The 25,470-nt window shown below is 34.7% G+C and overlaps 1 protein-coding gene across 1 annotated transcript; it reads right to left on the bottom strand.

Annotated features, from left to right (window-relative positions):
* Positions 1-9,221: 9,221 nt before the first annotated feature.
* LOC110099065 lies at positions 9,222-10,506 on the bottom strand. Its single transcript, XM_020826089.2, has 2 exons — positions 10,293-10,506; positions 9,222-9,799 (listed from the first exon to the last, which is right to left on the bottom strand). The coding sequence occupies exon 2, from the start codon at positions 9,795-9,797 to the stop codon at positions 9,390-9,392; it is 408 nt and encodes a 135-aa protein (XP_020681748.1). The 5' UTR covers positions 9,798-9,799; positions 10,293-10,506; the 3' UTR covers positions 9,222-9,389.
* Between the last annotated feature and the right edge of the window lie 14,964 nt (positions 10,507-25,470).

The raw sequence follows: 25,470 nt of genomic DNA, 5'->3' as shown, positions 1-25,470 counted from the left end.
TTTGGGTCGTGGGACATAGTCAGTCAACCTTATCTTGGTTTGCTTGCTTTCTTGAATAAGCGATCGGTTGGCTTTGAATGTTTCGTTGGCAAAGGAAAAAAAATTGTTATTCCCATTTGAATGTATTCGGCAACTAACTTAAATTTGAATAAATCTAACATTTATTTGTATTGATTATTTATTTCTACATTTATGGGGATTTCTATACAGATACATAATGAAATGTATTGTGAAAGATTGGAATTAGAAGTTTTTGATTTCTTGCACACCAATCAAAAATAAATTTTTATGTGTGGACACCGGACAAGAGAATCATCCTATTTTTGTAATTTTAAGCAGTAGATGCTCAAAAGTATCTACTGCTTACACTTACAAAAACCGGATGTAGCTTGCGTATTGAGTCTGCACATAATAATTTCTCGCTTTTTTGGCTCTTCCCAAATACATAAATGAAATATAAAAATTCTCTAATTAATGGGTGCAAGGGGGCAAACCAGTGAGGTGGGGTACCCAATGGCTTGCACCTGCATCAATTCCTTTTGAAGAAGGGTGGCAATAAATGATATAATCAATTTAGGTTTGAAAATATTAAATTGGGGTTGACCTAACCCGATTTAATAAATATGTCATTATTGTCATATTTGGGTTGGGTTTTTTTTGACCCGTTTGGATCGACCCGTGAACTCATTTTTTACTCATAGATGTCTGGTTTAAACTTTCGTTAATTTTTTTCTTTATTTATAGGCACAACTTTTTTATTTTTTAAAAGTTCAGTTGTGTTTGAAAATAGAATATGTAATCAAACATGCATGGTTCTTAAAGCAATATGTAGATTTTGGAGAAAGGAATAACCATAGGATTGATTAGCTCAATAGACAGCATAATTTATTTATATTCGTTAAACTGATTACTACCTAACTATCCAGCTCGAATATGTCCAACCAAGTCAGTGTGTGTGAACCCAAACCAACCCACAACTCAAACATGATCAGCTTGGCACCTGCCACCTGTATAAGAGAGGAACGACTCTAATAGCTTAATCGTTTTTACATTGTATTAATGCGCCTTTAACTATAGGGGAAAGGATGATAGTTTTATAAATTATTATAACCGTCTCAAATAAACTCTTAGTGTTGATAGTTTTATAAGGTTAAACAGTCTGATTGTATAGAGCTGAACACATAAATCACAAGCCCATTCTTGGATTTGATTTCCTTAAGAACATAGCGTCGATGAATAAAAAATAAATTATAAATGGCTTTGAATGGATGGAAAATCAAACCCCAGTTGGGGCTGAATTACGAATAGCGAAATGGGCCGGCTTTCAATTGTGATAGAAGAGTGGGCCTTCCAGCCGGTTAATGAAATGCGAAGGAAAGGAAATTATGCCGAAGTTATGAGATTTACTTTAAATTTTATATAGAAAAATTTATATTGAACTAAATTTTAATTTAAGATTTTTTTTAATCTATTATGATATAATTTATATGAAGATATTCTTTTTCTTTTTTCAAAAATCATTTGATGCTTATCAAAAAAACTATAGTTTAAAATATGACAGATTTTTTTTAATTAAATTAGCTAACACTGAATAAGAATTTGAAGCCTAACGGCCTTCTCAATACATAATAACTAACTCCCGAATAAAATAAATTGAATGAGCGGAAAAAAAAAAATATCTTTTACATGTTGGGTACATAAAATACAATCTTATGAATTTTTAATTGATATAGTCTTTGTGATTGGTTATAAGAAAATGATTGAAATTTTGTGAAATAATAATAAATTTTAATACTTCTTTAAAAAATCCGTAAGATTGCTATTGCCTTAAAAATAATTAGAGAACCCCATTTTGAGCCATTTTCCCCTTAAATTGTAATTTAATAATTTATACCATTTATGTTCTATTTGAGACAACTTTCTTTTTGCTTTGCTTTTTAAACCACAATGATAGTTTTAGGCTTCGTTTGGGATGGCTTTCCTACCGATTCTTAAAGCATCTTTTTAGTACAAAATTTTTAATTTTTTACTAAAAAATTGCTTTAAGAAGCAGTAAGAAAGCCCCAAACCAAGCTTTAGTTTGACCAATGCTTTTTCATTTATTTTACAAAAAATTTGTATTATGAAGCTGTTTTCTATATCAGCTTTCAAGAAAGTTACTTTTTTTACTATAATTTATAATCACCTTTATAAAAATTAAGGTTATTAAAATCAGTACGGACTGGCCGATTTAACCGATTGATCCGTGAATTGACTAGTTGGCTTGTTCGATCCATATATAAAACTAGAATTGCATAAAATAGCACAAGAACCACTCGAACAAGTGGCCGAACTGCTAAACCATAGAGCCAATGCCCGTTTTCCAAACTAATGTGTGTCGATATCAATTCATCAAGTTGAATTGTTCTAGGTGTTGTCATTCCAAAGCATTAATTTGTTTCATATATTATTGTTTCATTTATGTTTAGACATCTATTATTTTGAAATCTCCACCTCAAACACTAGATTATTTTCAAATCTACTTAATTAACTTGTGTATGTGATTGCAAGAATTTTAATGATTTTATTTAATTAATCCTATAAGAATGGAAGCACCTAGTACTCAGAATGCAGCTTCCAGTTATAATGTTCGTGAGAAAGTAGACATTGCTTGGAATTATTTCATTGAGATTAGAGGAGCTTATGGAAAGAAAGAGATCAAATGTCTTCATTGTGGTACTGCATACAAATGAGAAGGATTAAATAGATGAAGTAACATTTATCAGGAGTTAAGGAGAGTATAAATGCCTTCAAAATGATTTTACACGATGTTCGCTACCAAATGCATGAAAATTTGAAGAAAAATTCAAAAAGAAAATAAGGACATAAGGAGTTGGACAGTACACTATTTTCAGTAGATGTCATAGGAAAGAAGATATTCGTCTTCTCTACCTAAATAACAATCCTCTAAAAACATTTATCTGAACTTGTTAAGGGAAAAAAGAAAGATACTGATGTTGATACAATCTTTGCTCTTAGAACTAAACATGGTTTTCAACTTTCAATTAAAAGTATCTTAGCATCTAAGTAGTTCACTGTGCAGATATGATTGTAGCAAGATGGTTTTTTTATTGTTGCATCTCATTTAATGTTTTAAATTTAGTATATGGATATAAAGATTTGGATGTCATATATGTTATAGGTCTTAGTTATTAGCTCCCTTCTTAGTACAACATGAGAGTTAACATATTTAAGGATTGTAAAGAGGAGTGTAGGTTATTTATTAATAACTATAGACATACTTGGAAGGAAATATGTTGTACTCTCATGGAAGATGGATGAACTGATAGTAGGAGTATAATATTAGTAAATTTTCTGATATATTATCCATATGATGTTTCTTTTTTAAAATCAGTTGATGCTTCATACATCACTAAGGATGCAACAAATTTTGCACTTTAAGGGGAATGAGACATCTTAAATTATTTTGGATTTGAAGTTTTGGAATGATTGTCTTATGATTTCAAAGATATCAAGTCCTTTGATAAGGTTATTGATTATAATTCACTCAGATAAGAAACTCTCACTTGGATATCTATATGATAGTGTGTATAGGGCACTGAAGGCAATCAAAGCTATATTAAAAAATGTAAAAGATTATATAAGATATTCACCACTATAATTAAAAGAAGATGGGATACTCAAATGCAGTAGGGCATCTATGCAAAAACATACTTTTTGAATCCTCATTTTCAGTACGACAAAGAGAATTACTATCACAAGCCATAAGTTATGCAAGGTCGTGTTGAATTACTTGGAATTAAGGACATTTGTTATAAGCTCACACTTGCAATGAATGATGTTAGATTATTTTGTGATAGATTAAAAAGCTTTATAAAATAAATTGTTCTAACGATGGCAAAGGAAATGTAATCCGATTGTTCTCTTTCTAATGTCATTATGTACTTATACTTTTTTTACAAATAAGCATATTCACTAAGCTCTCTAACTTGATATTATGTACATGAGTGGTGGAAGATGATTGGATCAAGTGCTCCAATTTGTAGAGAGAAGCTATAAGAAATCTAAGTCAAACATGGTATTCATCAGGTTGTGAAAGAAATTAAAATATTTTTGAATAAATTCACTCAAAGAGTGTAATCATTAATAACATCAACTATGAGTATGTGTGGAATCTGATTGTATCAATCAATCAAATTGTATTATTACCTTGGACCTTAAGTTAATTTATCTTGCTTACTAGGGGGTACATGAGGCCCTCCCCTTGCATGGGTTTGGGTGCATACACCCTGAACCTTTGTAACCAAGAGTCCTAGCGCTGCAAAGGTATCTAGGGGAAAAGAAAGATAGAAGAGTGCAATATTGTTCTAAATTCAATGTCGCAATGCTATTAGCATATTGTAGATAGAGTGTTGAGTGATGCAGTGATCCAAAATGACACTGCAACGCTTCAAGCCAGATTGAACTTTTTTTCTCTCTTTTTTTTCTCAAGAGTGACGTCCCATGTGGTGTATACGTGCTTTTATCATTTGTTTAGTGCGAGAATGTTGTAAAATAGAATAAAAGTAATGATATAGGGAGAGAGAAGTGAGATCTACACTTATTTTTTCCCATTTATAGTGGATTTCTTCTTATGTTGCGGCTCCCGTAGTTTTGTCCTGATTTTGATTTTTTCAACGTTAAATTCCGGTGTCCTTTACTTTTTGCTGCATTCTATTTTTTCTTATTTATTTTGTTGTGTGGTTTATTTCTCCATCCACAACATCAACGGCTCAACAATCTAATATATATTCAGTATAATCTCAATTTAAAGAATGTGTATAATCTTATACCATATTAATATGTATGTAAATATGTTATTACTATATGTATGTATAAATGTCATACTAAAGTGATTTTTTTATTTTTTTAGGTTTCAACTTATAAAAAAAAAGTTATGATCCTTTAGATTACACTTGTGTTGAAATTGTACAATTTTGGGTAGAGTAGTTGATGAAACACTGTCAAAACTTGATTTAGAGAAGTTGAAAAATGAGATATATAAAGAAGATGCAATATCAATTGTTGAAGAACAAATTATATCATTTTAAAAAATTGAAGTCTTATTTTATATTTTGTATTTATTTTAGTGAAGGTGAATTAGAGAAAGAATGAGATCCCACCCCCCAATTTAAAAAAAAACTTATAGAAGAGTAAAAAAATCTTTTTTTCCCCTCCTAAAAAATCAATTTTCCCCTTCAAAAGCCTTTTTGCCCCTACGTGTGGTTGTTTCAGTCCACTTTACATTTGAACCATATGATTCTAACAACTTAATTCATCTCTATCATATATTATATTTTTCTGATTTATCTTCTCCCAATGCATGTATTCTCTATTTTTGAATTGATGTGAAAATAGGTAGTAATTAGGGGTGTTAATTTTTGACACGACCCGAAACACGACTCGAACCCGATCCGAAAAAATCTGGGTTCGGGTCAACCCGAACCCGAAACGGGTCGGGTTCGGGTTGAACAAATCAACCCGTTTTAAAAATCGGGTCGGGATCGGGTTGACCCAGCAACCCGAAATTGACCCGAAAAATCATATTTGACCCGAAAACCCGAGATTGACCCATGTTTTACCCGATTTTGACCCGAAAATCGAATATTGACCCGATTTTTTACTCGAAAATTAGCAATTTTAGGTCAACTTTGGGTCATTTGTATCGGGTCGGGTTGACCCGGACCAGAATCGGCTCGGGTTCGGGTCCGGAAACCTGACCCGTTTTTAAAAACGGGTCAGGTTCGGGTCCGGAAACCTTACCCGTTTTTAAAAACGGGTCGGGTTCGGGTTGACCCGAACAGTGCCGGGTCAGTTCCGAGTTCGACCCGAACTCAACCCGCTGACCCGAATTAACACCCCTAGTAGTAATGAAAGCTCATTTTTCTATGGAGCAACTTTTATTTAGAAATACTTTTTGAAAGCTGAAAAAAAAAACTTTTTTAATCTTTGTTCAGACTTTTTGTTTGCATTTGGAAGCTAAAAAAACTTTTTCAAACAACTTTTTATAATATTATATATATAATTTTTAATAATTAAATAATTTCTAATATTTAATTATTTTCTATGGTTCCGCCCTGGTTTGGGTCAATGGATTTTTCTGTAGTGAGATTTGGAGACTTAACTTATGAGGATAACTTTGATGATGCAAATTTAGGAGATATTTGAATTTCCCCTTGTGAATTTATTGGAACTATTGAACTTAGAAAGAGAAACATTGTTAACTTCATCTCTGTATCATGAATATACTTTCTTTTTTGGTTATTAGTTAGTATAAAATATCAAAATCTTTCTATAATAGGCGGTGTCTTCAAATGAAATGTATTAATATGTTTTACTTGTTTACTATATGTTAGGTGTGCGATTATAATAACTATCTTATGTTTATTTTATTTCTAGAGCTTCATCAATTGGAGGTAGAAACTATAAGATCTGAAGAGAAATTTCAAGTTCATCTTTTAAGTTATGACTACAAAAATGTCAGCTCCTCGAAACAAAAATATATTTATTTTTAAATTTAATGAATTTATTTATTATTTTTTTATGCTTCATATTAGAATTTTGTTCAATTTTTTTATATATTTATAAATGATTGTGTCATTATTATAATATTTAAATATAATAAGTATTTATTACATCATCTGATTTGACGCTGGTCGAACCATCGAACCCTTAACGTCTTTATCTTCTCATTTGTTGTCTGGTCCATTTTTCATTGCCTTGGAAATACTAAGATTTTGAAAGCAAGAATAAACACAATTTCTAGATCAAAAGTGCAAGCACAGGGTAATTACATAATTTTTGTCATTATAATAATAGCTTTCACCCTCATTATATATATGAGAGATATGTTATATTAAGTGTTTGTTTGGGACGACTACAGCATTTTATAAAGTTGATTGTGATGTTGCTATAGGAAAACTGCTTAGCTATTATAGTTGTAGAAAGCTTTTCACCTCTGAAATTTCTAAAAAGCAGTGATAAAGTAAATAGAAAGTAAAAGCCAAACAAAATTATAATTGCTACTTAAAAAATAAAAGAATCAAAAAGTTAGTCCCAAATAGACCCTAATTAAACATTTCTATTAAATTCCATCAATCAAAGATTGTTCCATCTGCTAGCTCAATGATGCAATGGAAAAGAAAGGTCGGTTTTCTTGGCCATTCGAATTGATATGTTTGCTCGATGGATCAAAATTTTCTAAATAAAAAAAGCTTACTGATAGTGATAGAGCCCAACCGCCAAGCAAAACCTCATAACCAACCCTTTTCCTCACCACTTCATTTGCTGCGAACTTGCTAAAAAAATTAAAGAAGTGGTGCCATCATTAAAGCATTATTTGGGTGTTGCAAAGGTTAACAATATTCATTCAATTGAATACAAATTTAGACTAATGCACTCCGTGCTGCCCATAGCCTAAAAAATCGTCTTGATTGTTAGTATAAAAATATGAGCTTAAATACACAGTTTCATGGGGTTATTAGACTTCTTTTAGGATTATTTTTTTGCAGTTTTCTAAGAAAATTTTCTAGTATAAAAATTTTCTTGAATTATAAATTTTTGTACTAAAAAGTCGTTTTAGAAAGCAGTAAAAAAGCTATCCCAACTAAGACTTCATTTGAGACGGCTTTCTTACTGCTTCTTAAAGCGGCTTTCTAGTACAAATTTTTTTACTAAATTTTTTATATTTGTAATAGATAGCCATTTTAAAAAACAATAAGAAAGTCATCGATCCCAAATGAAGTCTAAGTTTGCTTCTCCCTTTATTAATGCCATTATTATACAATTATTTTTCTAGGTTTAATTAATCAAGTCATAATTTGAACCTAGACGGGGGCTAAGAAGCCGTTCACTTATAACTAACTTAAACCGCTTACAACTTAGAACTTGTTCAGTAAGACAACATCCAAATTCAACCTTTAATTTGTTCAAAAATATATCTAGACAAGGCACTTAAAAGCTAGCCTTGACTCGAACCTCAGTCTTATCATTTTGGGTCAAAAGAATTCAACCCAAAGTATCTGTCCAAAGAACTTGCTCTAATGAATTCGCCTATAAAAGCAATGCATGCTATCGACATAAACACCAACATACTAACTTCATTGTCTATCATAGCCAACATTGTTTACACACTCCATCACTTTTAATGTTGATGCATGCCTTCGACACCAATTTCAATGCCCACTGACACCAATTTCAACGCCCACTGACTTTATCACTAATAACATTGATGCACATCATCGCCAATAAGACATATACACACATTTGATATCAATGTCCTCTTTTATCATCGCCAATAACATCAATGCACATCATCGCCTATAAGAGCAATGCATTATATCGACACAAACACTCACATGCTAACTTCATTGTCTATCATTGACAACCATGTTTACAGCTACATTGTTTTTAATGTTAATGCATGTCATCGACACCAATGTCATGCCCATTGACTTTTTCGCTAATAATGTAGATGCACACCATCTATAATAAGGGATACACTCACATGACACATTAGATATCAACTCAAACTCCCGATGTCAATGTTAGGATTTATACTAATCTTCTTGGATTCTAGCCTTCTCTCCTTCAAGGAGAACAATTGAAATTCGACAAAATATTTCTCAAAGATAACCCTAATATCTCAAGTCTCATTCGTCTTTCATCACAGAATTCATTCTCATAAATCATATGTACTATAATATTTCAACAGCTATTCTAATTACGGGAATATACATCATTTATAACTAATAATATATACTAGTTGAATTGTTTTAATAGGATCAGGTCCTATAATTTTTTATTTTCTTAATATAAAAATTATGATATATTTTTATTATTTCTTAATCTTTGTACATAAAATATGTTTTAAAAAGTAGAAAGAAAACTGTCCAAAAAAAAAATCTGAATCTTTGTACAAATGCTTAGGAACGCTTTTTAGCTGTTTTATGATAGCAGAAGATTATCGCAGAGCATCAACACTCTGTTTAACTAACAACTGTCAAAATGCTTTTCACAAAATTTGTCTTTAAAAAACTGTCTTTTAACAAAATTTAAAAATTGTTTCATAAACCAGTTTTTCAATAGCAGCCATTATGAACTCACTATTTTGATTTTTTTTTTTCAAGGCTTTTGAAAATCTACAATGAGATCATGAGAAGGAATCAAAACTAAAATGAAAATGATATTAAATTTTGTGTCAATATATTATATGAAGCATTTAGTTTTGGTATAAAGATCAGACTTTATGCTCAGCTTCCGTTTAGGATGGCATCGAAACTTTCTGGAAAATCTAAGAGAAACAGAAAGAAAAAAAAATGGAAGAAGTGGTTGCAGGAGAAAATACATTTTCATGCGCCGGAGGTCTTGCAGTACACGGCGGAAAGCGGCTGGCGCAGGGCGCAACTCCAGATGCAGTCGACACCGTCGGCGTCGACATCAGACAGTGGGGATTCATCGGCCTCTCCTGGGATGGTGATCGGCGACAGCCTCGTCGGTGAGATGCCGTCTACGAGGGACGAGAAGAACACGTCGCGGAGGCTGCAGCCGTCCAATTCGGGAGCTAGAGCTCCTGTGTCGTTCTGCCATGGGAATTCGAACACACCTAGCGGACGATAAGTGTCTGGATTTTGTAAAAAATCGCCACTGTCGTCGGAGAAAAGGTCCGGGATCTCCGTAGCAGTCAGCTTCCCTTTCTTGGCCACCCGATCCTTCCCCGGCAATCTACATCTTTCTCTCCTTTTCTTTTCTCTATCCATCTCTGGTGGAAGGAATGAATTGAATTTCAAGGACGGCTTAATAACTTATAAGAGAGGTATTTCAGGAAATTTTACAGATCTGGACATACGGAGATGAGAGGCGAGAGAACGGAGCGGAGTTATACAGAAATAGAAATTCAGCAAATTTTTAGCTTGAATTCAAGAAATCAACCGTACATAACAAAATCACCATAAACTAAACAAAATCATCTCGAAAAATAAGTGCATCAGATATTCATCTTTTGCAAACGATGATCAAAACTAGACAGCATTAACGAAATCAAAAGGCGCGCATAATCTAAGCTTATTCAACAGAATCTTTAACGAAGCAACCACAAAAATCTACGCAAATCTTCATCCCAATTAAACACTCACACAGATAAAACTCAATCGATTAATCTCAGTAAAATCAAATCCAGCAAACCACAATCTAAAAATTCAATAATCCAAGCAAAATATTCAAATCCCAACCTCTCCCAAACCGTTCCGTCTTACCTTGATCCTGAAACTTCTTCTCGTTCGCTTGCTCGGTAGCAGGTCGCTCACCTTTCTTCCACCTCCAACCAAATTATCGTGTAGGGTGATTGAGAAAGGATGTGGATGGGTATAAATCTCAATGGCAGATTATTACAATAATTAAAAAAAAAAAGGTAATAAAAATTTGCTCGAAGGTCACGCGAACAGCGAGAGCAGAGCGAAACGACCTCAACGGCTCACGGTCACACACGGTCGCCCCCGCACTGTGACTTACGTCTCAGAGGGTTGTGCTAGCTTTCGTGAACACCTCCCTTTACTATTTTTGGCGATCACTGACTCTGTTTCACTCCTCTCTCCCATGCTATTTATAGCAACGGTAAAGGCCGAAACTACCCCCGAGTTTGCCTTCCCGCCCTCACCAACATTTCGATTTGCTCGTTCAGCCTCGATGGGTCACCGACTCACCGTAGTATTTTACACCTACAAAGTCCTAAGCAAATCGATTGGACTCTTAGGTTTCGTTTGGTATGATTTTTTTACTGTTTCTTAAAGTAATTTTTTAATACAAAAATTAAAAATTTTATATTAAAAAACTGCTTTAAGAAGTAGCAAGAAAACAGTCCCAAACAAAGCCTTAAAAACTTCGATTTATTTGGAAGAGTTTTTTTTTTCTATTTTTAAAAAAATTATACTTAAAAGGTAGTGTAAAATCAATAATAAAGTTATCTCAAACAAAAGTTTTATTTGGGATTGTGCTTTTTTATTGATTTTTAAAACAATTTTGTTGAACAAAAAAATTTTTTTTATGAATTATAAATTTCGTACTAAAAAATAGTAAAAAAATTGTCACTAACAAAGCCAAAGACTTTATCAAATTAATTTTTTTATTCTTATTCAATATCTTTATTTATGTGCTAATTAAATTAATTTATTTTACATTAAATATTTATTAGGCATTACTATATAATTTAATTTATTTTTTATTAATCAAATGTAATCTTTCATGTGCCATTGTGTTTTGATTCAAATCTATAAATAGAGAATTTGATGATATGCTCAACATATCCTGAGCATATCCAATCATTTATAAAAATTTTGTACTTTATAACAATCTAATAAAATGCAAAAACTCCTATTTGTACATTACCTTGCTCTCTTATATTTTTATTTCTGTATTGATCCATCGCTAGCAAAGCTGTGATTTTTACCTATGAATAAATTTTGATCCAATATGAAAGGATTTGCCCATACCCAATAGTTATTTACCCATTTTTGTTTGTTCTAGTCTTTATTTTGCGATAAATTATTATGTGCGGGCATTGGACGTAGAAGCTATGTCCATACTCCAATGATGCATGGATAAAGTATTACTATGTATTACTGTTTATTTATATGTGTATTGTTCTGACAATCAGTAAATTATTGTATATTGTTGTGTATTGGTATATATTAATTGTGTATTGCTATGTACTAACTAATACACATCAATATATATAATACGCAGTAATATCTAGTAATATATTGGCTAATACGTTATATTTTTTATTGGAGTTCGGACATAGCTCTACATCCGGTATTCGCACGTAATAATTTCTCCTATTTTGGGCTTAATTTGAGCTTTCCCAAGTTATGCATATTGCATAGGTTTACCAATTATCCCTCTCCAATACATATAGGCATCTCCCGATATTTGCATATATCGATCAACATATGCCCCAAGCCAGTTGAGCCACATGGCTCAAAAATTCTCTTTCCTCCTTTATAGAGTTATGACAATAAGTAAAAAATTCTCTACAAAATTTATTAAAAAAAAAACCATTGGTATTTCAAAGAAATAGTGAATTAGATTTATAGATCATATATAAGAGATTATTATATCAAAACTCTGAAATCACATATAAAAAATCATCAAACAATCTTATTGCATGATAGAAAAAGAATTGAAATTAGTCCTTATGATACCTCTTATCTTATATGTTATATATTTAGAGAGATTAAATAAACCAAAAATAGCATATTAATAATAAGGCATATCCTATATTTTACAAACAAAAAAAAAAGAGTAAATTCTTACATTTTCCTTTAATCTTAACATATTATGTCAAATTTTTTGCCAAAAAAATATGTCTTCTCTTGTAGTTTCTTTCAAACTCATCCACTCTAACAATGCAATTGCATAAACTTACCAATCTGTCAGCAACATCATTTTCGTTCACCAAGCTCTACTAAAGGATCTGCATAAGGGTCAAACAGCCCATCACAAGAGTCTACAATTAGCAGTTTAAACATTGTTATAATAGGGTATCACAAATTAATAGTGATAAGGAGGGAAGATGACTCTTAAAAGTTTATAGGAGAATATGGTTATATTCAAAATTCAAATTCCTATAAAAGAACTCTTTCTAAATAGATCATAAGAGTTCATCATGATAGGTGTTGCAAGGGACACCATGGAAAAGAGGAAAAGTAAATTTTTTATTTTATTTTTGCAAATGAAGTGTTGCAAGCCTAGGAGTATGTTAGTTGAGCTGATTAGGTCATGTATACCATCATTAATTATAAGAGGCATAGTCGATTTTGACAATTATCATGTGCTATATGAAATGCCCTCAACTTAGCAAACCTCAACATGCACTAGCTAGCTTATCTCATATAAAAAGCAAAAGGTTTTTTATCTTGAAATTCTTTCTTACAAATGCTCTTTTTTAAAGACGGAAAAGATGGGTCTTCACCTACGAGGTTAAACTAGTTGAGCTTGAGAGAAATATAGTTGGATGTAGCTAATTGAATGATTAGTTCGTCGAGCTATAAAACCTGAAGAAAGAAGCTCCATTATTGTAAGTGTTCATGGTTTTTGGTAGGGGTGTCAATATTTGACACAACACGAAAACCCGACTCGGACCCGACCCGAAAAATCTTGGTTGTCAAAAAATTTTGAACCCCGCCGCTGCCCGCCCGCGCCTGCTGCCCAGGCCCCAGCACGCCCGCGCCCGCTGCTGCGCTGCCCAGCGAGCGTCCATCCGCCGCCGTTTCTGCGCCGGCAGAACCCAAAACCGGGTCGGGTCGGGTCAACCAGGCAACCCGCCGGGTCGGGTTTGGGTTCGAATTTCCGACCCGTTTGTCTACCCGGGTCGGGTTAGGTCGACCCGTTTGAACCCGGGTCAGTTCCAGATTCGACCCGAATCCGACCCGTGAACCGAAATTGACTAGTTTTTTGGTAAGGGTTCAAATAACTCAGCAAGTGGGATAATTTTGTGCTTGTATATGGCACCAAATTAGTTTATGATAAAATAGTTACGTTAGTAAAGGATAATATTATCATCTCTATGTTACACATAAATTCTATACACATAGAGATGAGAAGATATATGTTACAATAGACAAAAAAAAGTCTGGAATTCAAGACCTCTTGATTGGTAGTCGAAGCCATCAAACAATAGGCCAAGGTGAGCTGCGTATATTATGAAGTTTCAAACTATGCTTCATAAAATTTTCATTAAGTCCATATGTACTCAGATGAAGACTGTCCTGATACTTTTGAATTCATCTCGTTAAGATGCTCGTTTTGACTCTAGTTTTTGCTAAATGCAAAGTTCAGATGGCCCTCGAAGCCTTCTGAATTAAATATTTGAATGATTTGAGATTTAGAAATGAGAAATTATTAGGTGCGGAGTGCGGACGAGAGAACCGTCCGCACACTAGTATAAAACCGCGCTCGGTACCGTTCGGTACCACTCGGTACCACTGGGTACCGCTCGGTACCCTGTGTCTGTGCAGACGGTTCTCACCCCGTCTGCACTCCGCACCTAATAATTTTTTTTTAGAAATTAAGTCAATATCCATATTTAATCGAATAAAATTTTTGATGAACTATTGATCATAATGTAATTTGATTCAAAAGAAATTAGTATGATACTTTATTTACTTTATTTATAAACTCATTTTCATCACTGAAAAAATAAATATTTTTTCATTCTATTATACTTCAAATTTCTTTTTCAACCAAACAACGATCCCTAAGGATTTGTTTGGTTTGAAAGAATTGAAAGGGGAAATTCGTTTTGAACAGCTTATTTTATTACGGAGAAATTGAATGAAAATATTTTTTATTTGGTTATGCGGAGGGAAATTAAGTGAGAATTTTTTCTTACCGTTTTAAAAAAATTTAGAAGGAATTTATCAATAAAAATAAATATATTTTACAATTCCAAGATGATTTATAATCCAATTAGCTGAAATCAAACGTTTAAAATAAATAATTATAAAATTGTTGCATCCTGGAAAATTCGCGGCGGTAGAGAAATATAAAGATTAATGACTTAGCTTTGTACGAAGATCAAGAACACAAGCAGATTAAAGAGATGAGGGTGTAAAGTTCGTAAGAGACACCATAGTTTTTACGTGGAAACCCCTGAAAAGGGGGAAAAACCACATGGTCTGGCCCAATCTAAATGAATCCATTAGTGTTTGCAGCCCATTACAAATGAGGCCATTCCTTAAGAGGAAGGTCTTAGCTTGATGTGACAAGTATACATCATACATAGTATATTACACGATGAAAGTTAGAAGAATCAGTGTTGGCATGTTTATTTGGGGCGATAAAACCATAGTCGGCGAGTGATATAGGTCAGAAGGACCGTTGTATGGCGACGGAGGTCGAGAGGATCGTAGTTGACGGGAGACGGGGGTCAGAAGGACCATTTGTCGGCAGATGATGGAGGTCAGAAGGATCGGGCGACGAAAGTCGGGAGGACCGTAGTAGTCGGACGACGGAGGTCCGAAAGATTGTAATCAACATGCAACGGAGGTCAGGATGACCGTAATCGAATGACAGTGGTTGGGAGGACTATAATTGGTAGATTGGCGGAAGTCTTGCGGTGTTCAGCAAATTGGCGGATGTCCGCCGGTGGCCGAAAAGAACTCCGGCTGTGGTCGGGAAGAATTCCAACAATGATCGGCGGATGAGCAGAAGTACGGCGATGGTTTAGGGTTTAGGGTCTGACAATGGTCGGCGGATTGGCAGAAGTCCAACGATGGTTGGAGGACTGGCAGAAGTCTGGAGGCGGTCGGCTGACTGGATGAAGTCTAATGGTGTTCGGCGGACTGGTAGAAGTTTAGAGATGTTCGACGAACTGGAAGAAGTCCGGCGGCGATCGACGAACTGGAGGAAGTCCGAAGGCGATCGGCGAACCGGTGGAAGTCCGTCGGCAGTCGGCGAACTGGTGGAAGTCCGTCGGTGGTTGGGAATAACTTTGGCGGTGGTTTGGAAGAACTCCAGTGGTGGTCGGGAAGAACTCTGGTGATGGTCGGCATGAAATCCAGCGATGGTTGAGAGGAATCCTGGTGGTGGTCGGCAGGAAATCCGGCGATGGTTGAGAGGAATCCTGCTGGTGGTCGGCAGGAACCCCGGCGGTGGTCGGCAGGAACTCCGGCGGTAGTCGGTAGGAACTCCCGTGGAAGTTCGGCGGTGTTCGGCGGCAACAGAGCTCCCAAACTCCTCCCTTCCTTTCCTTCTTCTTTCTCCCTCCCCTCTCATGAGAAGAGTGGGGGCTATTTATAGTTTTTTTTAGAGTGACATGACTTGTAAATATATGGAGGATCAAGGGCAAAATGGGAGTGTTTGAATGGACGGTCGATATTGATTCCCTTGATCATTAACTGTTTATTGGTCAATTGGATGCCTTAACGATTTCATAATTAAATGATCTTGGGCTCGTTGGATTCGTCTCGTCGAGCCGCTTGATTTGACTATAAGCATGACACATTCGAAAACTGTTTGATAATCCAAATTGTGGTTTGAACCCTTCAACAGCGCTTCATCCCCTTGATTTGGACCCATATGGGCTCGGATTGAGTCGAATTTGGTGTCGATGGGTTTGTCTTTCTGAGACGTTCAGTTTGACTATAAGTTTGATGAAATTGGACCTCAGATGGTCTTTGATTTAATTTCGGAAGCTTTCAACTTAATTTTGCTTTGAGATTCGTGCCTGATCAGGATAATTTTTTTCTGATATATCAAAAATATATTTTCATTCTCTTCATTTTTTTTTTACAAATAAACCCTCAGACTTTATTTCAATTGAAGGAATTTAAAAGTGTTGAAACAAAACTGAAAAGAAAATAAAAATAGTAAGGAAATTAAATTTCGCTCATCTATTAGATTAAGGGAAAATTGTTTGATTGCCGAGAATTTTAGTAGAAATTTTATTTTTCTTTATTATTTGATTGAAAAACTAAAGAATAAATATTAAAAATAATTGCATTCCATTAAATATTAAAAAGTAATAAAAAAATCAATGAAATTAATAACACATAATAAAATCAATTCATCTATAATATAAAATATATTAAAATATAGTGGAAAATTTTATTTTATTTTTGTTTTAGAAAGTACAAAAATTGCAAAAAGTGCGGCCACCGCTTTCTTGAAGTGATTGTTAGAACTAAGGGAATTAGTTATTAGAAATTTTCAGTATGATGGGACAATACTTTTGATTAATAAATAGCTGAGTATTAGATAAATTTCTAATCATAAAAGTTAAGCCTAACATGATTTAATAATGGGTGTTTAATTAGCACCTTATTGAGATTCATTTGTTAGGCATTAATTGCACGCCTAACTAAACTAATGATAATGATAGGAATGATATGCATCCAGTTGTTCAAAATATTTATATTTAAAGATTTTAGTTTTCTCGTAAGAGCTTGTTTGATTTGAAGTAGAAGGGTGTAATATATTTTAGTTTTCACATAAAAGCTGTTCAACAATTTTTGAAAACATCATAAATGCTACTGTCATTGTTGTTGTTAGCCTCCGCCCTCGCCGCCACTACTCGTCATCGCGACTCGTTGCACACCCCCCGCCCTCCCCCGTTTGTCTCTTGACGCAACCATTTGTTGTTGACTTTTGTCGTCATCGAACACCACTTGTCATAGCTCAACTATTGGACGCTGCGACTGATCACTATTATCGTTGAACTTTTACATCGCATTTATTTTAATTCAAGACAAATAACAAAATTAATCACCATCATTTATATTTTTACATCATATAAAGAACTTCAAATATTTTAAATATATTGAATTTCTTTTATATTGTATTTTATTTACTCAATATTCTTGTTGTGTCCTAGAATAATCATGGTGGTTGAGAGATAAAGAGATTAACATCTTACCTGTGAACAAATATCCAACACGCACATATATATATGAGAGATAGTGGTGCAAGAGTAATAAGAGACACCAAAAGTTTTACTTGAAAAATATTGAAAAGAGAAAAAATCACATGGTCTGGCCAAGTTAAAATTATTCCACTAGTGTTTGTAGTCGATCACAAATGATGCCCTTCCTATGGGAAAGGCCTTAGCTCAATGAACATCATATAGAGCATATTACCTGGTTGAGGTTAAGAGCTATTCTTAAGAGAATGTTGGATTGTTTGTTCGGTAACCATTGTAGGGAGATGATGGTCGAAGGAACCATAAGTTCAAAATCTACAAATGATGAAGGTCGGAGCCCGGAGGGATCATAGTCAGTGGTCGGCTGAGGTTTGAGGGAACGTAGTCGGCAGGAGACAGTGGTTAAAGGGACAATAAATGATGGGTGATGAAGGTCAGAGGGACCATAATCAACAGGCAACAATGGTCGTAGGGACCATAATTAGAGGGCAACGATGGTTACAGGGACCAAAGTCAGTAGGTGATGAAGGTTGGAGGGATAGTAGTCGGTGGGCTACGGTGGTCAAAGGGATCGTAGTCGGCGGGTGATAGTGGTTGCAAGGACCAAAATCGAGGGGTGATGGTGGTTACATAGACCGTAGTTGACAAGCAATGGAGGTCGAAGGGACCGTATTCAGGGGGAAAAATGGTCGGAGGGATTGTAATTGGCGGGCAACAGTGGTTACAAGGATCATAGTCGGTAGGCGACGGAGATCAGAGAGAATGTAGTCGACGAGTGATAGAGGTCAGAGGGATCATAGTTGACCGGCGATAGAGGTTGTAGGGATCATAATCAATTAGAGACATTAGTTGGAGGGACTATAGTCGAAAGGTTCGTAGTTGGCTAGCAACGACGGTCGGAGGGATCGTAGTCGGCGAGTGGGAGAGGTCGGAGAGATCATAATCGGTGGTTGAGGTTAGTTGAAGGGATCGTAGGATCATAGTCGTCAAGCAACTATGGTCAAAGGGCCATATTCGGAGGGGTGAAGAGTGGTCTAACGACGGTCAGCGGACGAGCAGTGGTTCAACGACACTCGGTAGGAGGGCTGTGTGGTCCGGCGATTGTCGGTAGAAGATCATCGACGCTAGTGCTTGAGTAAAACTCTAGGATCTTTGAAGCCTCAGACCTCTCTCTCTCTCTCTCTCTCTCTCTCTCTCTCTCTCTCTCTCTCTCTCTCTCTCTCATCTCATCTCTAGCCAAAAGCCCCTAGTTCCATTTTCATATGAGAATTGGGGGTCTATTTATAGATTTTTTAGAGTAACATGCTCCATAACTATAGAGAAGATCTGAGAAAAATTTGGTGTGCTCCATCAGATGACCCATATTTATCCCCTTAATTATAAAGTGTTTGTCAAACATTTATGTGCCCAACTGATGTCAGAGTTAAGCAATCTTGGGCTCATTGGGTTCATATCATTGAGCTTCTTGATTCAACTAGAAGCATGCCATATTTAGAGGTTATTTAGTCAATCAATTAATGCTTTGAATATTCTAAATATGTTTCAGTCCCTTACTTTGGACTCAATTTGGCTTGGATTGAATTAATTTTGGTGTCGTTGGGTTTATCTCCTTGAAATGATCAATTTGACTATAAGATTGCTAGCTAAAATTGGAGTTCGGATGGTCTCGGGTTTAATTTTAAAAAATTTCAACTTAATTATGCCTTGAAATTCATGCTAGATTAATGCGATTTTTTGTGACATATCAAATCTTTTTTACATGATCAAATCGACCCTAAATCAAATGTGATTTAGTTAAAGTAATTTCATTAGGTTGAGTTTCGACATATTTAAGTGAAATGTATTCTCCTCTCTTTCTCTATAAGTAATTGCGTTAGTTTAAAATCAATTATTTTTTAAATTATTTAATATTCAAATAATTACAATGACTTCCTAGCAGAATTATCTCTATGTATGCAAAACATTCAAAATTGTCTAATTTATATATTTAACACCTAAAGTTTATTATATACTCGCAATATATTAAATTATTTTTAAGTAATATAAAAAATGCAACATTCATATTAACTTCCATATGCCCTTCCTTCGTGTGGGGACTCCCTCAAATTTTCTTCATTGTCAAGAGTATTAAGATTGTTGCTAATTATATCAATCTCGTCATCGTTCCTGCTAATAACCTTCCCCAACAATATATTTCCGTGATTTCCTCTCTTATACTTATGGTTAATGTACTGCACATATCATCAATCCCTAATGGTCAACGAATCTGGATGTTGTACCTCCTGTCAAGGAGGGGATCGCAACTGATGTTCATTCGCAGGATCTAGAGGGTATTAATATTAATCCTGGCATTGTTTATGGTGTGGAGACTTTAGGTTATATGGCGGAAAATCAAAATCTTATTTGTGCTCAAGAGAAAAATGGTGTTGTTCCTCTTTTACTTAATCTTGGGGTGCATGGGAACATGGTTGGTTCTTTTCAGGATCAATGTGGTGTTGTTTTTCTTAGTCCTGGTGGTTTTGTTTAGCCTCTTGTTAATGCCATAGAGATGTTGGATATGCCATTAATTGGCTCTGATGAGGTGAGGAGTTGTGCTTTGGTTGTGCCGGATGTGGAGATGTAGGGGGTTGGTGTGGTAGCAAGAGAAACTAAAATTTGTTCTACTTCGACTGATAGTGTGGTTTTGCCTATTCCTTTAGAAGGGCCTGATTCACCCTCTCTTGTTGGGAATGCTGGTGTTGTGGATTTGCCTTTGGTTGATGGGCCTGTGAAATCCCTTGTCGATGTGCCTTTAGTGGCTATATCTCCTAATGGCTTGCTTGCTCAATTTATATATACTTTATGTGTTACTTGTTACGGGCGTTCGGGTCAAGATGATGTGTCTTCTTCACCATCTAGTGTGGATGGTGATGATTTTGGTGATGAGCAAGTTGAGTTGCTTCAGGAATTATAAGGTTTAAAGGTTTGTCAGGTGGTTGATAAAGTTCTCTCGTGTGTCAGTAAACGTTGGAGGAGAAAATCTAGGAAGTAATTTTTCTTTTGTTGATGTGGTTATGGCTTGTTTTTTTTTTGCTTAGCAAGTGGTATTTGTTGTTGGTTGTATTTTAGTGAGCTGGGTGTTTGTCTTGTGTATGGCTTTTTGGTTTGATTTTGGGCTTGGGTTGTTCTGCTCCACCCTTTTGCTACTTGTGGGGGAGGTTTTTTCTCTCCCAGTCTCGATTTCTTTCTTTTCATGTTTTGTGTAGGTTGTTTCTACCTTATGAACTTTGTTCTGGATAGTTTGGGCACTTTTCGTGGAAGGTTGCTTTGGAGCAATTTTTGATGTGTTGGAGTTTTCTACTGCTTCCTTGTTGTTGTCTTTTCTTTTGACTTGTTTTTTATCTTATGTATTTAAGTTATCTTATATATTTTGTTAGATATAAAGCTCATATGTTTTTTACTCAAATGATGTCCGTATAGTGAGTTTATGATCTTTTTAGGACTTATAATTTTTAACCTTATTAACGCGTAGGTCTCGTCGTGAGTTTTATCCATACAAAAAAAAAAAAAAACATTATAACATTTTCATATTCTTGAAAATGGGTCAATGAGATTAAAGAAGTGGTAAATTAAATAAAAAATAAATTTTGGATATTAAATATATAAATTAGATAATTTTAAATATTATCTATGTAATTCCACTTATACCCCTCATATAAAAGGGAAATCCATCTCCTCTTTCTCATCATAAGCTTTGTGACTTCTTGTTGAGTAAACATGAAGCAAGGCTTTATCACGTTCACCAGTCTCAAAAACAGTTTGGACCATTCAAATATATGAATTCTTATTTATTCAACCAATAAATTATTATTTTTAAACAATGGATAATGGGGGATTTATATACACATAATTTTATTTCATGCTATTTATATATCTAATATCTAAAATTTTAATATTATATATCTACCACTCATAGAATAAATATGAGTGCATGTAATGAAATATTAAAGTTTATAGGATAGTATGGATGATAAAAATGAAATATATGATTGATATATTTGATATTAAAATTTTATATTAATTAGAAAAAAATAATTAAAGACTTCTTATCTACATCGAATTTGGTATATAATCACTTTGGATTCCTTCAGAGTCCATCGACCCATGGCGCCATGGCCTCTGTCAAATCTTTATTTATTTTCCCTTAATAACGGATATGCGATATAATTATAATTATAGATTTCTTTTGAAAATGGACCGCCTGTGTATAATTCGTGCCTGAAATGATTGCAAGGAATTATTGCTTAGGTTTTAGTTTATTTATTTTTAGAAGATCGGAAGTCGGAACAAATGAACAGTCAATCAAATTTTACAAACTAAAAGTTTGGAGAGAGATTGTTCAGTGCGAACATCGAAAGCAGTTCATTATCCGAGCAATCAGAATGTGTCACGTCAGCGGTACTGAATAGTATCAATCCGGGTACTAAGCAGGGGGTGACATGACACATTATGATTAGTCTCCGGATGGCATTTGACGTCCGCAAAGAAAATATCAATGTTTAATTTGAACTAAAAATATATAGAGTGAAATTTAAGAAAATTTTAAATTCGCTCGATAGGTTATTTTGAAGTATTAGTTCTAAATAGTAAATACACTGTAAGCTGTCATGGTTGTCACCATATATTACTATTCACCTCTCTCGCTCGAACAATTATTACGTCCTCCGACCGGATGCAGAGGAACATCCGGTTGTAGGCAAAATCACGCCTATACCGAGGTGTACCGAGCTTTTTCAAAAAGCTCGGTACACCTCGGTATAGGCGCGATTTTGCCTAAAACCGGATGTTCCTCTGCATCCTTACACCGGACGAAATAAAAGTTCCTCTCGCTTGTCATCATCTGCCTCTATAGTTGTCATTAGGGCGGAGCCAAAATTTTTTTCTTGTGGGGCACAATTATTAGATCTTCAAAATACTGTGAGCTTTTAATCATCTCATAGACAATAAAATAATAAAGACTTTGATGTAGGGTTTCGCAGGCAGTGAATTATAATAATTATTTTCTAAAATCCTTACAAAATGATGGAGACTAATTAGACAAATTAAAGATTTTAATTATAAAAAGTAAAAATTAAAATTTGTTATATTGAATACAAAGTATATGAAAATCTTAGAACTATTTAAACTTAAATAAATTGTCAACAATAAGGTCGTTTGAATTTTTTCAGTTCTTTCTTTAAGCTTGCTAAAAAAATAGAAAATTGTTAAATTAAAAAATATTTAAAATAAATAAAAGAAAATTTTAAACTGAAATAAACAAAATCAAATTTAATTCCTAAAACCTACTACTGGTTTATACATCATCTTCAAAAAGCTACGGTCAAAGTCTTGCCTATGGCTATGGATTAAGGCATTGGTTTCCAAAAGCCAAAGGGGATCGTGCCCCCACCCTCGCTTTGGAATTTTTATTAGGTCCGGACATCTGACGTAGTTCTACATCCGGATGCCAATAAAATATCGCCACGTGCTCTTACTCTTTACCGCGCGGTCCGACGACCCGACCCATACCGGAATCCAATATTGCTATGTATTAGCTGATTTGTACAGACCAGTGTATTGCTAGATTTTGCTCAGTATTGCTTGGTAACGAGAAATACCATTCTGTCCAGATCAATACCTAACAATACCGAGCAATACCGAGCAATACCCCGGTTTTGCTAGGTATTGCTTGGTATTGGTCTTGAAATAGCGGTATTTGTCGTTTTTGCCAAGCAATACCTAGCAATACCGAGCAATACCTAGCAATACACAAACATAGCAATACCGGGTTTTCGTTCCGGATCGGGTCGTCGGGCCGCGCGGTAAAAAGTAAGAGCACGTGGCGATATTTTATTGGCGTATAGATGTAGAGCTACGTCAGGTGTCCGGACCTTATAAAAATTCCTCGCTCTGCCACTACCAACCACCTCCCACTACTCGTCTCATCATATTTTATATTTTATTCATTTTACTTCTAATTAAACATTCTAGAAAAATAATATATTATATTTATTTATACCAAACAAATAATTCTAAAATACTTCCAAAACTCTATATTTTAAATATATTTTATTCTTTTACTCTTAATTCTTATTTCAACAAATCAAACTGTTTGTATTCCACGGGTTGGAAGAGGTCATCAATGTTGTTGGTTAGATGAGATGATGCGCCCAAGTCAAGTATCCATTCCGAGTTGGTTTTCGAGTTGGAGGTGACTAAAGTTTGTTGAGGCTTGGTGAAGAGTTGGGTGTTCAAGGTTAAGACGATGCTAACACACATTGGCTGTGTGGCCGTGTTTGGGCAAATTTGACAAGTGGTTATTGGAGAGGTGGGTTAGTTGTATGATGTCGGTCGTCTTGAAGAGTTGGATTTATTGAATCGACCTTTGTCGGAGTTGTTGGTGAGGCATATGCGGCCTCTGCCACAGCCTAGGGCAGGGTAGACTACCGCATGAATGTTCAGATTGGCATATTCCTTTGTTGATTCGATTGAAATATTTATTTCTTCAATAACAAGAAGTTAGTAGAGGTCCTCGAGGCTAATGGGAGTCAGCATAGTGCGGATATAAGTCTTGAATGACTGGTATTTAGGAGGTAAGCTGTTGAGTGTCTACAAAAGGATGTCTTATGACTCAATGGCGGAGCCATCGACGGCAATGATGTCGACTAAGGTTTTGACGATTGTGAGGTATTGAAGCATGGTCGACTGGCCTATGGAAATCTTGTGGGGTTGGTTCTTGAGTGTATTACTCCTGAATGATTTATTGCTTACGAACAACGTTCTAAGGTGACTCAAATGTGGAGCAGGTGTTGAGGTTGAGAATGTATGAGAGAATTGTTGGGGATAGTGTGGAGCATATGTTTGTGGCAAGGTTCTGGTCGATGAGTGTCCACTGGTTAAAGGTCTGGTTAGGTCGAGGTACCGCTTTACTGGACGATTAGTCGAGGAGGAGCTACTGTAGTTTTGTCGAGAAAAGAGGCGTAGTTGTTAGCATCAAACAACTTTAGGATTTGAGATTTCCAGGTTGGATAGTTGTCATTTGATAGTGAGATATGAACGATGATTTTGATGTTGGAAATAAGAAATTTCATGGAGGAGAAATATGAGGGCTATTCGAGGGGTTATCTATAAAGGACTCACCGGTTTGAGAGGAGAGATATGAAGCCATTTAGGAGGTACTAGTTGTGAGCTAATTGACTCTAATACCATGTGAAGATGAGTAGCTTTTATAGCACTACATCAAATGCATAGTATTAAACATCGATAAAACAGAGTATATGTAAAGAAGAATAGAAAGCTGAATCGACAACATCTATTTAGAAATATGATCAAAATATATTTGACCCACATTTTCCTTAGTTTGCTATCAAAATTTGCATTTTATTAATTGGGAATCATGTAAACAGGCCATTAAAAACTAAATAACATAAATAATATTTAAGTTTGATTTAAATATCTTTCAAAATTTAATATTTTTCATAAATAAATTAAACATATACACAAATGACACATTTAAATATAGCTTTTCACAATTATAAAGGATGGGGATGAATAATTAAATGTGTCACGATATATGATATAAATCTTTTTATAATTCGTTATGTAAACATATTTTTTAATGTTCAATGCCCAAACTTAAATCTATTTGTTGTACACAAAATTAAATAGTAAAAATTTCACAGATTATTCTGATTTTATGAATCATTAAAATATCTATAAAACTTTAGTTAGAGCTGTCAAAAATGGGTCACGGGTCCGGTTCAGGTCCAACTCGAAATTGACCCGACACTGTTCAACCCGACCAGTTTTTACAGACGGGTCGGTTTTCTGAACTCGATCCCGACCCGCTTCGGGTTCGGGTCAACCCGAACCCGACCCGTTTCAGGTATATTTTATTAAATTTTTTTATTTAATTTAATTTATTTAAATATAAATCAAATTAAGGTAAGATTTACTTCAATTAATTTAAAATAAATTAAAATTAATTTAATTTGGACAAC

This window comes from Dendrobium catenatum, unplaced genomic scaffold (genome assembly GCF_001605985.2).
Source record: "Dendrobium catenatum unplaced genomic scaffold, ASM160598v2 fragScaff_scaffold_1632, whole genome shotgun sequence".
In the NCBI taxonomy this organism is placed as follows: Eukaryota; Viridiplantae; Streptophyta; class Magnoliopsida; order Asparagales; family Orchidaceae; genus Dendrobium; species Dendrobium catenatum.
This window is presented reverse-complemented; position numbering and strand designations above follow the sequence as displayed.